Source organism: Chiloscyllium punctatum, chromosome 48, assembly GCF_047496795.1.
Source record: "Chiloscyllium punctatum isolate Juve2018m chromosome 48, sChiPun1.3, whole genome shotgun sequence".
Lineage (NCBI taxonomy): Eukaryota > Metazoa > Chordata > Chondrichthyes > Orectolobiformes > Hemiscylliidae > Chiloscyllium > Chiloscyllium punctatum.
The window spans coordinates 31,136,516-31,154,234 of record NC_092786.1 but is presented as its reverse complement, the minus strand read 5'-3'; the positions used below and the strand labels follow the sequence as shown (position 1 = coordinate 31,154,234).

Sequence of the window (17,719 nt, the reverse complement as noted above, 5' to 3'; positions counted from 1 at the left end):
CAATGTCCTGTACAGCCGCAACATGACCTCCCAACTGTACTCAATACTCTGACCAATAAAGGAAAGCATACCAAACGCCTTCTTCACTATCCTATCTACCTGCGACTCCACTTTCAAGGAGCGATGAACCTGCACTCCAGGGTCTCTTTGTTCAGCAACACTCCCTAGGACCTTACCATTAAGTGTATAAATTCTGCTAAGATTTGCTTTCCCAAAATGCAACACCTCGCATTTATCTGAATTAAACTCCATCTGCCACTCCTCAGCCCATTGGCCCATCTGGTCAAGATCCTGTTGTATACCGAGGTAACCCTTTTCGCTGTCCACTAAACCTCCAATTTTGGTTTCATCTGCAAACTTACTAACTGTACCTCTTATGCTTGCATCCAAATCATTTATGTAAATGACAAAAAGTAGAGGACCCAAGAATTTGGGAATTTCCTCCAAACTTTGTTTTGCCAGGAATGTTCTATCCTCATATTGATGGTAGGAGGGCAAAGTTTCACAGAACCAAAGTAAATCAGGAATTGCCATATGGAGACAAACACATTGTTATCCAACATTGACAGTAGTCAGTCATGAAAAGGGACAGTTTTGAAATATGCCTTTGTCAAGCAGACAAGATTTAACTTTGCACTGGAAAGGATCATAACTTCAGTGACAGCTTGCGTAAATATTATGTTCCACATAAGTACAACATAAACTAAATATTTCAGATCTGAATTAAATGGCTATTCCTGTTTAACAACTAAAGTAAATGGAGACTACAATACAGTCAAAGGTTTGGTCAGGAAAGCAACAAAATGAATGGTTGGAAGCATCCCAAAAATGCCTCAGAGGTTAAGAAAGCACTTTTTGTTTGGAATAGATCACTAAGGTTTAATTAACAAGTACCCTGGGGCCAAACTTCATCAGCGGCTTGCTGATAAACAAGAGCAACTTGGGCAGGCAGTAATGGTAAATCAAACAGAGAATATGCTCCCATCTCACTGCCATTTCTAAGGTAGTCAATGTTTCATATGCTACTCAAACGTAAGCATATTTATTAAAATGACTTGTAAAAAAAGAATACATGGTGTTGATTTCTCGTCACGTGCACAGTGGCACTGGGTCAGTGTATGTCAGCAATTCTTATGCATATAGTTGCCAGCATCATGATACTTAAATTGTCCAAATGAGTGCAACAATTTCACTTCAGTTCATAATTTTTAGTTTCAAAAAGAATTGAACCTCATCTTCAGTTACAGAAGAGATTTGCCTCATTCAATGCCTGATTGAAGTCTACTGAAAATGCTTGCCACTTCTCCTACAAAGACAAATGCTGCACTTGCCCAAATGAAAAGTAATGCAATGCATGCACTTTTCTCCCAGTCATGGTGGTGGACAACTGCTGAGGTTGACTGTTTAGAAGGAACGCCTGGGTATTCTGAGTTTTCGCCTTACTTGACTCAGTAGCTGTTAGGCCCTATAATCCTTATGCCTCACACCCAACCTCTCCATGGTTCCCCATAGCCTCCATATTAATTTATGTTGCACACTTATTCATAGCGCTTCGTACCCTCTATGCCAATTCATACCTTTCCCATCTCATGGACTCTCGGAGCCTCTAACCCACCTCCACAGAGCCAAACCTTATGAGCTAAGTCAAGACAAAACATTCTAACAATCAAACAATTCTCATTTCTACACAAGTGACAGCTAAAATAAATTCCTTTTTATTTTAGACCCATTCAAGTAGTTAATCACTTAGGAAACAAACAAGCATCTACTCATACTATACATTGGACAGCCAAACCTTTAATAGCCTTTTTCACTGTTAATCAAGCTGTGAACTCAGATCCCCCTGCACGGACAAATGTAGCTCTGAAACTCAGCCAAGTAGCACTTGGGGAAATGTCAACCAAGAGGTTTATTCAAACTTCATGGCAAGACACTCTTTTTCTCAACCTGCAGCAAAGAGTCTGGTAAATCAAATCAGTTTATTTTTAAACTGGAGCTTTTTTTTAATTTAAAGAATAAGTGATTTAAAAATATCCTCACATCATGGCAATTACACAGAGCATATTCACCCACCAAGAGTGACTAAGTCCATTCTATTAATTTGTGCTTCTGACTTTTTGGGTTGAGGCTCTTGCAAAAGCCAAAATAGCTATTTCAACTCTTTACCTTGTTCAAATGCTCTTGCTGAGTATTTACTCCATCCTTTTTCCCATACTGACAGAAGATGGATCTGTTGAAAATAGGGTTGAGACTTCAAGTTCCAGGCACTGCTTATTATTTTTAAAAGGTCTACAGAGATTTTTTAGCTCTTTTAAATTCCAAGTCACTTTCTTGCTAGGAACAAAAAGCTTTTGAACCCCTGCCTAAATCAAGATCAACATGGTCAGAACAAATTAGAAACTATTTTACAGACCTTAAGAGAAAAACTCGAAGTCAAAGCATATTCAGATCAAAATCACAGCTATTCATCATTCTCAAATTTAAAAGTGCTTAATATTTAAAAACCTAATTGTGAACATGGAATCAACAAACGTGAACGTTGACATTTTACAGCCTCACAAGAGAAATGCAAAAAAAAACTCTAGAATAGATCAGCATTTTAGTAAAGACAATATAGCACATTTAAGCAAAATTAAATGTGAACAAGATCAATTATCTGACAATGTACTGCAGTCTACTACTTTTAATTCAAGTTGTTCAATTGAAATGACATAACTCATTTGAAGTCCTGAATTTGCACTATATGCACTGCTTAATTCAAGTTATTTTAAAATTAAAATTTCTCTCTTAAATTGACATGGTTTGAACTATTTTGCATCCCCGATGCCACAGCCTGGAACACATTTCTGTGTATGCAGCAATACCAAAGTTAATATTTGGTAACCCACAAATTCAGTAGCACACATTTGACAATGAAAAATAACACCTTATCCACCAGTATATGGATTTTCCTGATGTAGACATTACGGGTAACTTTCTAAGAGTAACGGATGCATTTTATACATTTCCCAAGAGAGAAAAGCCAAATTTAAAAAAAAGTACCTGCACCAAAATATTAGGAGAAAAAAATAGAAACCGCATCGCTAGAGAATAGAGACGGGCCATTCAGCCCATCAAGACCACACCAACCCTCCGAAGAGCATCCCATGCAGACCCAACCCTCTACTGTATCACTATTTTCCACTTCCACCTAACCTGCACATTTTTGGACTATGGGAAGAAACACAAGCAGACACAATGTGCAAACTCCATACAGACTGTTGCCTGAAGGTGGAATCAAACCCAGGTTCCTGGTGCTGTGAAGCAGCTGCCCTAACCACTGAGCCATCATGCTGCCCAATATTATCCCTAATATTATTTTGAAGACTATAGGAACTTTAATTAACCTTGGTGTAGTGAAAAATCTATCTGCTATTCTGAATTACTTAGAATCAACTATATCCTCAGAGTAAAAACTGGTTCTGAGGAAAGTTTGAACCGAAACATTAGCTCTGGTTTCTCTCCACTGATGCTGCCAGACATGCTGAACTTTTCCAGCAATTTTTATTTTTATATCCTCAGAATTTTGCATTTCTCTTTTAAGTCTCTCCACATGATCTACTTTTACAAGTCGAAAGGCCAATAACCTTCTCATTCGTCACAACCAATGGCATTTTTCTTGTACTTAAGGACTCTGATATCAAACATTCTCAATGCATTGCTCAAATGAGGAGCTGCATCTTTGATGTTATATTCTCCCATTTACCTTCAGTTAAAATCTGTTGGAGGCTGGAGACCAATAATTAATAACTAAAAAGGAATAGAACTCCCTAAATAAATTTTGAAAGGAGGCAAGATTCAATGACAGAATGATGTTGAGGACTATGGAGATCCTAGCCTTATGTTAGATGTCAACCTTAGCTCAGCGTCAGAAATGAGAGTGCTTCCCCGAAAGGATGAGAGTGGATTTCTCTGAATATTTTAGACGCTAAAGAGAATCTCGAGAGGCCAAGATGGTTACTTTGCCTTTTGCTCTTTTTGCACCCCCAATCTTTCACTTGCTCAACACCTACTAGATTTCTGGATATTCAATGTATAGGGATTATGGGAAAACAAACTGGCACAAAGGTAGACAATCTGTAGGAATTATTACAAAAGGCTAGTCTTTCTGAAGAGCTTCTACACCAGCTTCTATTTGTTACATTCCTTTCTTAAAAGTTTTTTCCAGTTGTGATGAAAGGTAATTGATTTAAAATGATAATTCTGCTTTTCTCTCCACCAATATCAGGCCTGTTGACACTTTTTAACATTTTCTGTTTATATTGGGATCCTAAGCTACAACTATAGTTTAGTGTACAAATAATTCAAGACTCCATCTTGGTGAAAAGGTTGCTTAATCACAAGTGCCAGGTGCCACAAATCCCACAGCACTGTTCAGAAAAGTTTGTGTAGTGTCCCAACTTTCCCATCTGAAGCGTCACTAAAGTCAAATGAACCAATCAGCCAGTTTACATTAATTGAATCTTGCTGCAGTAGTGCTTATTTACACAAGATCCCTCCAAGATGTCCTCCCTCAACACAGCTGAGATATGCTCCCTAACCAGTAACGCAACTCCTCCACCTCTTTTGCTTCCTCCTCTGTCTCATCTAAAACACTGATATCCCGGAATATGAAATTGCCAATCCTGTCCCTCTTCCAACTATGTCTCTATGATAGCAACAACACAATAAGTGCATGCATAATCCAAGCTGAACCACCTTACCTGTTATACTTCCTGCACTGAAGCAAATACTATCCAAGCCTACATAACTTGACCTGCAGTATATAGGGGAGTTAGGAGGGCTAAAAGAGGCTATTATACACCATTGGCCAGCAGAGGTAAGGAGAATCCCATGGCATTACATTCATATATTAGGAGCAAGATTGGGGCCAGGGAGGACAGGCCTGCTTAAGAACAAAGGAGGGAGGTTACGTGAGAGACCAGAGGAAATGGGTGACATCCTTAGTGAGTACTTTACATCAGTATACACCAAAAAGAGGGATGTGACGTATGCTGAGGTTAGAGAAGGTGTATGAATACTCTTGGGCCGGTCACATAATGAAAGAGGAAGCGTTGAGTGTCTTGAAATGTATTAAGGTAGACAAGTCCCCAGGGTCAGATGGGATCTGTCCCAGGATACTGTGGGAAGCAAGGGAGGAAACAGCTGGGGCCTTAACAGATATCTTAGCGTCCCCTTTGGCCCCAGGCAAGGTTCCAAAGGACTGAAGAATGGCCAAAGCTGTTTCTTTGTTTTAGAAAGGAAAGGGAGACAATCCAGGTAACTACAGGCCAGTGAGCCTGATGTCAGTGGTGGTGAAGCTGTTGGAGAAGAGGCACAGAGATGGGATTTACTCATATTTAGAATGGACTTGTTAGTGATAAGTGGCATGGATTTGTGCAGGGAAGGTCATGTCTCACCAACTGATTGAGTTTTTTTTGATGAGGTGACAAGAATGATTGATGAGGGAAGTGCAGTGAATGTTGTTTACATGAACTTCAGTAAGGCATCTGGCAAGGTACCTCATGGCAGGTCGGTACGAAAGGAAGGGTTGCATGGGATCCGGGATGAGCTGGCTCGATGGATACAGCACTGGTTTAGTCATGGAAGACTGAGGGTAGCAGCAGAAGGGTGCTTTTCAGAATTGAGATCAGTAACTAGCGGTGTTCCGCAGGGATCAGTTTTGGGACTTTAGTTGTTTGTAATATGCATATATATTAATGATCTGGAGGAAACTGTAGGTAGTCAGATTAATATGCTTGCAGATGACACCAAAACTGATGGAGCTGCAGAAGTGAGGAGGACTGTCAAAAGGATACGGATAGATTGCAGATTTGAGCACAGAAATAGCAAATGAAATTTAATATGGACAAATATGAGGTGCTGCATCTTGGAAGATCAAATTCAGGTGTGAATTATACAACAAATGGCAGAACCTTTAAGAGCACTTACATAGAGGGATTGGGCTTACAGGCACAGGGATCTTTGAAAGTGGCAATACAGGTGGGTCAAAGGTATAAAATAGAAATTGACAAGTTATGTTAAAGCTGTATAAAGCTTTAGTTAGGCCATATTTGGAATTTTGCACGCAGTGCTTGTTGCCACACTAGCAAAAAGATGTTGATGGTTTGGAGAGGGTATAGAGAAGATTTACCAGGATGTTGCCTGGTTTATGAGGAGGGGTTGGATAAACTCATTGTTTTCACTGGAAAGATAGAGGTTGAGGGGTGATCTGATTGAGGTCTACAGAAATTATGAGGGGCATAGACAGGATGAATAGTCACAGGCTTTTCCCCAGAGTGGAAAGATCAATTACAAGAGGATACGGATTCAAAGTCAGAGAAGGAATATTTAGGGGAGAAGTGTGGGGGAAAGTTTTCGCACCGAGGGTATTGGGTACTTGAAATACACTACCAGTGGAGGTGGTGGAAGCAGACACAGTAGCAATGTTTAAGGAGTACCTCAAATGACACATGAACGGGAGACAAACAGAGTCATAGAAACCACATATGGGCAATAAATAGCTTGTCTAAATAAGGATTATGATTCGGCACAGGCTTGGTGGGCCAAAGGGCCTGTTCTTGTGCTATATTTTATTTTATAAAATAATGTATACAAGATAATGGTCCTATGGTGTTATGTTCTGGTGTATTTGAGTCACGACATAAATTGAAGTTTCTCTTTCACTTGTTTTATGTTGATGTCAAATATCACATGTATGCTGCACGCAAAGTTATATATGTTATGTTCACTGTTAATTAATTCGTTAAAAAATCTAGCAGAGCTTTAAGTTTATAGTGTACATTAAAGAAAAAGGTAAAGAAAAGTACTTACCCCCTGATTTCCCTGGAAGCAGATTACTGGTTGATTCGGTAAGGAAGCCTAGAAAACAAAATAAATTTTAGCTTCAAATGCAAGCTGATAAGACAGGAGTGATCTATACTTTTAAGCTTATAGATTAGTATAACACCTAGGAAAATTGTGCAATAAAATTTTATCTACGTAACAAAAATGTGACCTTATTTTGACGCGAATGCCTGGTCAAAAATACCAGTTTAACAGAATAAAAACTTAAGACACAAACACTCCCCAATCACATTCCTCCAATCTCCTTTTAGAAAGCCATCCACTTCTCTTTTCAACCTATTTCTTCATTCCACTTTAATAGCCTTCCCTAATATCTAGGTTCTACAGCCCGATTCATAGTCATACATACACACTTCTGTCCAACCAATCCATGCTGAACATAATCCAAAAATAAATTATTGCCACCTGCATCTTTGATCAAAAATGCTGCACAAGACAATCCTTCATACTACTGGCTTTTAACTTGTGCATTTGGATCTTCAACCAAAACATTTTATTATGCTGAAAATTAACCAAGCCACCTTGAAATCCCTAATTGCTTTATCCACAGCAAAAGTAAAAGGTTCTCATTCTTTTACTCTAGACTAACAAAGTACATATTTTAAGACTACGGATGTGTGAAAAACGTTCCATCCACTGTACCAGGTAATAATCTATGCTGGAAGGGGGCGCAGCGTAATGTCAGTTTACTAGTAAACCAGAATCTCACGGTAAACTCTGGGACAAGGGTTAAAACTCCACCATGGCAGATGGTGAAATTTGAATTCAATGAAAATCCAGAATTAAAAGCTCACCTAATGGCGACAATTTAATAGCAATGCCCAAATCCCACGAATGAACAAATGTAATCATTGCCACATATGAGCATCTAGTAAATATGACTATATATAAAAATCATTTGCAAACAAAACTTTTACATTCATTTGCACTTTCAATATGCTAATGTAGAACATTTAGCTGCTGGTTTGGTACTGCATGCTAAATTATAAACATATCAGTTACATGAATGGCTAGCAGTACAATTATATTGATGGATAAAATCTTATAGTTTTCTATCGGCATAGAAGTATTCTCCATAAACTTAGCAAGTTATTTTTAAAAATATTGGCTTTAGTATCGTCAGTAAACAAGTTAGGTTGCAACAATAATGAGAAATTTAATAGTTTTGATATGAGTCATTCCAATGTATTCTTGGGTATTTCTGGAAGGTTATGAAAATTTGGATTATTTTAGACTTGAAACTGTTTCAAAAGTAAGTAGTGAAGTTATTTTTCACTCATTACCTTATTATAACCAGATATGAAAATGGGTTGGACATTGGTAAAGTTCCACTCCACACCCACTGAGGCACATACACAACATCCATAGCATCAAAAACTATTCTATGATTCAGCAAAAAAAGATAAGACTTCCATTTACATAAGCACAGTTCATCTCCACAACATATATCAAAATATTTTGCAGTCAATTAAATATTTTTTCTTTAAAGTTTAACCACTGATATAATATATGAAATAGAATAACCAATTTACGTGTTGCCGCCTCAGGCAAATGTCTGTGTGGAGTTTGCACATTCTCTCAGTGTCTCTGTGGGTTTCCTTCAGGTGCTCCGGTTTCCTCCCACAGTCCAAATATGTGCAGGATAGGTGAATTGGCCATGCTAAATTGCCCACAGTGTTAGGTGGATTAACCAGGGGTAAATGTAGGGGAATGGGTGGGTGAATTGCTCTTTGGAGGGTCGGTGTGGACTTGTTGGGCTGAAGGGCCTAATCTAAAAATCTAATCTAAACTCTCAAATAACAATGTGATTATGGCCAGAATAAAAATTGAGGTTTGTGATTTTTGTTGGGCAGGTAAACTCCAAAACAATGTGGAAGAGATGTTATGACAGGATTCACTATATAATCAAGCACCAGGAAGGAAACCGAAGAACAGGTCCTCGAGGGTCATAATATCTGGATTACTGCCCGAGCCACGTGCTAATTGGCATAGGGATAAGAAAATTAGGGAAGAAAACACATGGCTAAGAGATTGGTCTGGGAAAGAGGGGTTCCATTTCTTGGGATATTGGCATCAGTTTTGGAACCAGGGTGATCTATATTGGTGGGACGGTCTCCACCTGAGCAGATCTGGAACCAGTGTTCTGGTGAAAAGGATGAATAGGGTGGTCACTAGGACTTTAAACTTGTGAGTTGGCGGGGGGGGGGGGGGGGGGGGGGGGTGGCGGCCTTGAGGAGGGAAAGCAACAAGGAGTAAGGAGCCAAGTAGAGATATAAGCAGCAGGTTTGCATGTGTGGAGGGTTTAAGTTCAAGGCAGACTAGGTAAGAAAATTAGCATTAAGGCGCTTTATTTTGACTACTATGAGCATTCAGGTAGATGAATGAACGGCACAAATCAATGTGAATGATTATGATGTGGTAGGCATCAGAGAGAGGTGGTTGCTGGGGCTTCAGCACTGGCAGTTAAACAGCCAAGGATGTACAACTTATCAAAAAGACAGGGAGGTGGGCAGGGGAGCTGGGTTGTCTTGTTAATTAAGAATAAGATTAAGTCTATGGCACTGAATGACATAGGGTTGGATGATGTGGAGTCCGTGTGGGTGGAGTTGAAGAACCACAATGGAAGTTATGTACAGACCTCCCAGCAATGCTCAGGACCAGGGGCACAAGATGTACCAGGAAATAAATAGGGCATGTCAGAAAGGCAATGTCACAGTGATCTTGGGGGACTTCAATATGCAAATGGACTAGGTAAATAATGTTGCCAACGGAACCAAAGAAAGGGAATTCATGGAATGCTTACAGGATGGCTTTTTGGAACAGCGTGTGATGGACCCCACAAGGGAGCAGGCTATTCTGGACTTGGTGCTATTTAAGGAGCCAGACTTTACAAAAGATCTTAAAAGTAAGGGAACACTTTGGAGGCAGTGATCATAATATGGTAGAATTCAGTCTGCAGTTTGAAAGAGTGAAGGCAAAATCAGATGTAGTGGTGTTACAGTTAAATAAGGGTAATTACAGGGGGCATGAGAGAGGAACTGACGAAAATCGACTGGAAGCAGAGCCTAGTGGGGAAGACAGCAGAGCAACAATGGCAGGAGTTCAGACAACGATGGCTGACAAAAGAAGTCAGGAAAAGTATAAAAGAAAAAGAGAAAGCCTATAAAGTGGCCAGGAGCACTGGGAAATCAGAAGATTGTTTTTGTAGGCTTCCCAAACAGAGGACAACAAAGAAAGAAATAAGGAAGGAGAGGATCAAAAATGAAGGTAAGCTAGCCAGTAATATTAGAAATGATAATAAAAGTTTCTTTCAATACATAAGAAACAAATGAGAGGCTAAAGTAGAAATCGTTAAGGATGAGATTTCTAAATCCTTGGAAGTGCACGGTTGAATTAAAACAAGTCAGCATGGATTTAGTATGGGGAAGTCGTGCCTGACAAACCTGTTAGAATTCTTTGAAGAGGTAACAAGTAGATTAGACCAGAGAAACCTGGTGGATGTTATCTACCAAGACTTCCAAAAGGCCTTTGATAAGGTGCCTCACGAGAGGCTGCTGAGTAAGATGAGGGCCTATGGTGTTCGAGGTGAGCTACTGGCATGGATTGAGGATTGGCTGTCTGGCAGAGTGTTGGAATAAAAGGTTCTTTTTCAGAAGGTGACAAGTGGTGTCCCGCAGGGATCAGTGTTGGGGCTGCAGCTGTTCACTTTATATATTAACGATCTGGATGAAGGTACTGGGGGCATTCTGGCAGAGTACAGTGATTATACGAAGTTAGATGGGCAGGCAGGTAGTACTGAAGAGGTGGTGAGGCTGCAGGAAGATTTAGACAGTTCAGGAGAGTGGTCTAGAAAATGGCTGATAAAATTCAACGTGAGCAAATGCGAGGTCTTGCACTTTGAAAAGAAGAGTACAGGCATGGACTATTTTCTAAATGGTGAGAAAATTCATAAAACCAAAGTACAAAGGGATCTCGGAGTGCTTGTCCAGGATTCTCTAAAGGTTGATTTGCAAGTTGGGTCAGTGGTTAAGAAAACAAATGCAATATTGTCATTTATCTCAAGAGAGTTGGAATGTAACAGCAGCAATGTGCTTCTGAGACTTAATAAAGCTCTAGTTAGGTCCCATTTAGAATATGGTTTGAATATAGTGCCATTGGATCTTTTACATCCACTTTAAGAGGGCAAACAAAGCCTCTGTTTAATATCTCAATCACAAAAACTGCACTTTGTACAATCTAGCAAACCCTCAGTACTGCACCGGAGTCAGAGAGATGTACAGCATGGAAACAGACCCTTTGGTCCAACCTGTCCATGCCGACCAGATATCCCAACCCAATCTAGTCCCACCTGCCAGCACCCAGCCCATATCCCTCCAAACCCTTCCTATTCAAATACCCATTCAAATATCTTTTAAATGTTGCAATTGTACCAGCCTCCACCACTTCCTCTGGCAGCTCATTCCATATACGCACCACCCTCTGCGTAAAAAAGTTGCCCCGTAGGTCCCTTTTACATCGTTCCCCTCTCAGCCTAAGCCTATACCCTCTAGTTCTGGACTCTCCCACCCAAGGGAAAGACTTTGCCTATTTACCCTATCTATGCCCCTCAATTTTGTAAACCTCTGTAAGGCTAACTAACCCTCAGCCTTTGACACTCCAGGGAAAACAGCCCCAGCCTGTTCAGCCTCTCCCTGTAGCTCAAACCCTCCAACCCTGGCAACGTCCTTGTAAATCTTTTCTGAACCCTTTCAAGTTTCACAACATCTTTCCGATAGGAAGGAGACCAGAATTGCATGCAATATTCCAACAGTGGCCTAACCAATGTCCTGTACAGCCGCAACATGACCTCCCAACTCCTGTACTCAATACTCTGACCAATAAAAGAAAGCATACCAAACGCCTTCTTCAATATCCGATCTACCTGCCACTCCACTTTCAAGGAGCTATGAACCTGCACTCCAAGGTCCCTTTGTTAAACAACATTCTAGGACCTTACCATTAAGTAGAAAGTCCTACTAAGATTTGCTTTCCTAAAAAGTCAAACTTGACTTTTGCCATGGAGTGGGACCTGAACCAACAATTTGGAACTCTAAAGCTAAAGTGCAACTCTCAGACTCCAATCTTACAAAAATTATAAAGACAGTTTAAAATATTCAATTCAAGCCAATTTACAAGGTTTAATGTGTATCAACCAATGTTTAGAACAATCTAAGAAAATGAGCTATTTTATTGCTTGCTCTTTAAATAACGTGCATGGCTGAAACATTAATAGTAGAGAAAGTGAGAAGTGTGAAGGGCTCATGCTGGAAACGTCGATTCTCCTTCTCCTTGGATGCTGCCTGACCTGCTGTGCCTTTCTAGCACCACACTGTTGACTCTGAAACATAAATATTGTTCTGAAGAATTGTTGTTCACTTTTTCAGACAGAGATGGGGTTTCATTTCAACATTTCTTCAAAGAGACACATGACACCTTGTATATTTCTTTAAATGGAAGGAGTGGGATTGATTGGGCTTGTTTTTAAAATTCATTCATGGGATGTAAGACCATGAGATGGTAGCGAGCTGCCTTATTGAACTGTACTCCAACTGATGTTGGTACACTCACACTGCTGCTGGGGACAGAGTTGCAGGATTTTGATCCAGGCGAGAGGGGAAAGCTTTAAAAAAGGGACCCAAGCATAAACTTTTTCACACAGAGGGTGGTGCGTGTATGGAATGAACTGCCAGAGGAAATGGGGGAGACTGGTACAATTACAACATTTGGATAGATATATGGATAGGAAGGGTCTAAAGGGATATAAGCCAAATGCTAGCAAATGGGTCTAGATTAATGTAGGATATCTGGTCAGCATGGACAAGTTGGACCAAAGGGTCTGTTTCTGTGCTGTACATCTCTATGAAACTATGGACAACAGTGAAGGAACAATAATATACTTCCAAGTCAGATTGGTGCGTGGCTTTGAGGGGAACATGCAGATGGTCGTGTTCCCATGTACCTGCTGCCCTTGTCCCTCAAAATGGTAGTGATCATGGGTTTGTAGCGATGATGTCTAAGGAGTCTTGGTAAATTTCTGCAGTGTATCTTGGGGATGATACATACTACGACAGTGTAGTAAATGCTGGGGGATGGGACACAAGTAAAGCAGGTTGCTTTGTCCTGGATGGTTTCAAGAATAAGTGCGTTTTTTATTTGTAAATACAAAAGCATGAGTGTTGTCGGAGCTGCACTCATCCAGGCAAGTGGAGATTATTCCACCTCAGTCCTGACATGCCGTGTAGATAGTGAACAGGTTTTTCAGTGACATGAGGCAAATTACTTGCTGCAAGATCTCTATCTGCAGGATTCCGAGCCTCTGACCTGCTCTTAACCACTGCTTATGTGCAACTAGTCCTACGTTACTTGCTATTTGTCAACCCAAGCCTGGATATTGTTTAGATGTTGCAGCATTTGCACATGTTTCAGTGTCTCAGGAGTCATGTTCGCTGAAGATTATCAAAGTCAGAAGTAATGGTGTGCAGAGGGAAGCTCATTGATGAAGCAGTTGAAGACAGTTTGGCTTCGGACACTATCCTGAGGAACTCCTGCAGATGCCCTGGACCCAAAGTGACTGAACTTCAACAGCCACAACCATCTTCCTTTGTGTCAGCTATGACTCCAAATCGAGACTTCCTCCTTATTTCCCTTGACTCTATGTTAAACTCAGTCAAATGTTGTGCGATATCAAGGCAGTAACTCTCAGCTCACCTTTGGACTCCAGCTCTTTAGTCCATGTTTAAACCAAAGCTGTAGTGAGGTCATGAACTGAGTGATGCTGGCAGCAGCGAGCAGGTTATTGCTCAGCCAGTATTGCTTAATGATGCCTTTTCTGGGCAATGTTTCCGTACTTGCAGGCAGTAAAACAAATTAGACTAGTTCAGTACTTCTAATCCATCCTTCACATGCAGATCCACCTGCTTAACTACCAATAAAACATCCCACAAGTCTTGGCCAACATTCCTCCCGTAACTCACACCACAAAAGAATTAACCAGTCATTCATCTCTTGCCAGCTTGTCACAAATCAATGTTAAGTTCTAGTTCACTGTTACTGCACTCCAAAACGATGTCTTATTTGTGTGAAATGTCAGAATCAGGATTAACTATATTGAATGCTCAGCAAAATTCCATTTTTTACATTTAAAACAAATTAATGATTCAACAAACATTATGAGTACAAGTAAATACATCAAAGCAGTTAATCAAGAATTCTGTCCAGAGAATTGTTTTCCCCTTAAAATATAAAGCATGGTTAATTTTAGCTTCTTGCCTTCTAAATCTAAAGGTCAGTGCAATTCAAGTCAATTAAATAAATCAAAATTCATTGCTGCAAAATATGTACCTGGAAGAACAGATTAAAATCAGACTCAAACAATAGAAAATTTTCTGATACAATGCCCATTACGTGGATTAAAACTACAATTAAACTGTCCTACAGATACATATAGAGGTATAAATCCAGAGAATAAGATAGCGGTTGGTATGCTTACCTTTATTGGTCAGTGCATTGAGTAAAGGAGTTGGGAGGTCATATTGGAACTGTACAGGACATTGGTTAGGCCATTGTTGGAATACTGCATTCAATTCTGGTCTCCAGCTATAGGAAGGATATTGTGAAACTTGAAAGGGTTCAGAAAAGATTTCCAAGGATGTTGCCAGGGTTGGAGAGTTTGACCTATAGACCAAGTCTGAATATGCTGATGATATTTGCCCTGGAGTGTCGGAGACTGAGGGGGTGTCCTTATAGAGATTTATAAAATCATGATGGGCATGGATAGGATGAATAACCAAGCTCTTTTCCTTGGGGTAGGGGAGTTGAAAACTAGAGGGGTTAGGTTTAAGGTGAAGGGGAAAGATTTATAAGGAACTTCAGGGGCAACTTCTCACACAGAGGGTGCTGCACATTTGGAATGAGCTGCCAGAGGAAGTGGTGGAGATGGTACAATTACAACATTTAAAAGGCATCTGGATGGATATATGAATAGAAAAGGCTTAGAGGGATATGAGACAAATGCTGGCAAATGGGACGAGATTAATTTAGGTTATCTGGTCAGCATGGATAAGGTGGAGCAAAGGATCTGGTTCCATGCTGTACAGCTCTATGACTCTTATGACAAAGAGAAAAAAAAATCAGGGTGGGAATTCTTGACATACTTTTCAATTGCGATTTATAGATTGAATATTATTTCGTATTAAATAGTTTAAGCTTCTGAAAAGATTGCCTGCAGCTTGAAAGCAAACATTCCAGTTTCACAAGAAAAACTGGCAGCCAAAGGGTCAACAAATGTTCAAGTCTCAGGTACCTGACTTGCACCTCAATCAGTTTCCAAACCAAAATTTAATGCTTTTCTTTCTCACACACACATTTACTACAAATTTAATATTACATCAACCTCCTGTGCAAAGCAGTGACTGATTAAAGAATTTTGTATGTTTAATATAATTTGATTAATTCAGATTCATTTTGGCACTCAGCAAAACAAACCAGTCAGAGCAGTTCAGAGACCAGAAGTTAAACATATGCAAGCCCTGCTGAGAAAGCTTCGAAAAAACATATACAAAACGGCCATGTTGGTCATGCAAGCAACTGCAAATATCTATGTGAGCCTTTATCGATAGCAAAGAGGTAACTGTCTCACTCAACACAGTACTGACCCTCAAAAATTGGAAAAATCACTGCTAATGCAGCAGTTCAAATTCTTTGCAGATTCCCTTAGCAGATTTCATGACTTGATTTCTCGATACTGAGTGGACTTGCTACACTCCGTGAAATGGGCCTACCAGGCTATTCTTGTTCCTGATTCATATAAACACAAGGTGGCGGCTCACCACTGCATTCTCAAGAGTACTTAAGGACAGACAATAAGTTCTAGCCTTGCTAGCAATGTTCACATCCTATGAATGAATAAAAATAGAAAGCTAAAGATATGGACAATGTTTACATTTTGGGCGAGGACTTGGTTGTGAAGCCTTCTGCAGTCAAACAGCTTGCAAATAAGTAACACAAACAGAAAACACAATCATATGAATATTTTCAAAGCAATAAAGTTTTGCATAGCCAATAGAAAGCAAAATCAACACCAACTCAGTGAATAACTGCATTCACATTGTACTAAGTGGTAGGCAGCAACAAGCCAATGCGTAGCAAAGTGTAGTGTTGCAAAAATTTTATTCTTCTTTAAAATGATAACTTTTTGGCACACTACTTTGTCTTCTTGTTCTGTGAATTTTCTACCCTTCTCTTCCAAACGCATAAACACTTCACAAGTGACTTCAGGGTCCCAAATGCATTCAAATAACTTATCCCTTGAACTGGGGTGGGAACCGAAAAGCCACAGAGACCTTTCCAGAGGGCAAAGGGGCAGGCAGCAGAATAGCAGGGTCAACTAAAATGCAATGACAGATATCACAAAGCAGTTGCAGTAGACTGACAGTGGATGTGTGACGATGGTGCAAGACAGACAAATATGGCACATCATGATAGCAGCGGGTCTCCTGGCAGGAGTAGCTACAATGCACAGGCTGCCCACTAAGGCAATAAGAGTGACAGTTGTCTTTAGAGGAGGATTGGAAGGGAGTGGAAGTATTGTTGACCCCAATCACGTGTATTTCCATTGTAAAGTGATTGGAGGGACAAGTCACCTTCCTTATATTTGTTTCCTTAACTTGGGAATCTCGCAACCAATTACACACTGTCCCTGTTCCGCCTGCCGTCTTGGCTGGGACTAATTAAATCACTGTAGTACTGTGCACTTCAAACCCTTTTCTGGATCAGCTACCCACTGCCATAACCAACTGGATCACAAGGCTAAGTTATATTTGGTACCATTTGAAGATTACTATCAGGCTGAGGAGAAGGGGAAGCATCTGTCTGACAAGAAATTAACTTTGGAAACAGTGCAGCCAAGAACGTTTCAGTCAGCCAAAAGCAACTGACATGAATAACAAAACAATCTTAACTACAATTAGACAACAAAAAATTGCTACTGCGCTCCATGATGCTTCCTAATCACTTCAATGCAGCAATCTAGGTGAAAAATTAAAACACCTTGCTCGAAATTTAACACTACACTTATTCACATTTGCATTTGATAAATGGCTGTAACAGTACGTTTTAAAATAAATGCAGGGTTGAACATCAAACAATTTAATATTTTAAATATATTCTGATGTGCATGGCCACAATCTATTTTTGAATATCACATCCTTAACTTTAAAATTACAATTTCCAGATTTTTGTTTAAGACTTGCAGCACACGGCATGTCAATGACCTAGCTGCATACTAACATCTTTTTACTGATTCTTATAGACTCCATGCCGTGCATTCCCAGCATTTAAGTTTTCTTCATTATAACAATTGTAAACTAGAGCTTATGCTGCACAATATGAAAGATTTTAAGATGTAATCATTTTATTACATTAAACCTATGAGCAAACAGACTCCAACTTCCAGAATTTACACAAGTCAATGTTCTCAATTACAAACATAGCAAGCTTATTAAAAACTCAGGGAATGGTCAATTTTAAGGGAGTGTAACCACATTTTCAGGAAGAGATAATATTTTTAAATTTCTGTGCATTGCTTTAACATATATTTAAAGCCATAATGATTGACAATCATATTCAGCACTCAGTCTCCAGGACATACGGCAACAAATGGACTGACCAACTGCAGCTGGCCTCAGCTGGAAAGTGCAGTTAAATTGCCAACAACCGGCAGACCCAAACTGACTGATGGCAGGCGGTGCAAAAGGAAAGCAAGATTCAACTGACCAACAAACAGACAGAAGCAGTA

General features: G+C 39.9%; 1 protein-coding gene across 3 annotated transcripts in view; it reads right to left on the bottom strand.

Annotated features, from left to right (window-relative positions):
* Positions 1 to 17,719, bottom strand: part of LOC140468865 (RNA polymerase II elongation factor ELL) — a 102,596-nt gene that overhangs the window by 81,425 nt on the left and 3,452 nt on the right. For all 3 annotated transcript variants that reach the window (XR_011955854.1, XM_072564925.1, XM_072564926.1), the window contains exon 2: positions 6,853 to 6,900. Coding sequence is in view for 2 of the 3 variants with exons in the window: in XM_072564925.1 (XP_072421026.1) it covers positions 6,853 to 6,900 (48 nt within the window). In the remaining variant the exon portion in view is untranslated. The remainder of the gene's footprint in view (positions 1 to 6,852; positions 6,901 to 17,719) is intronic.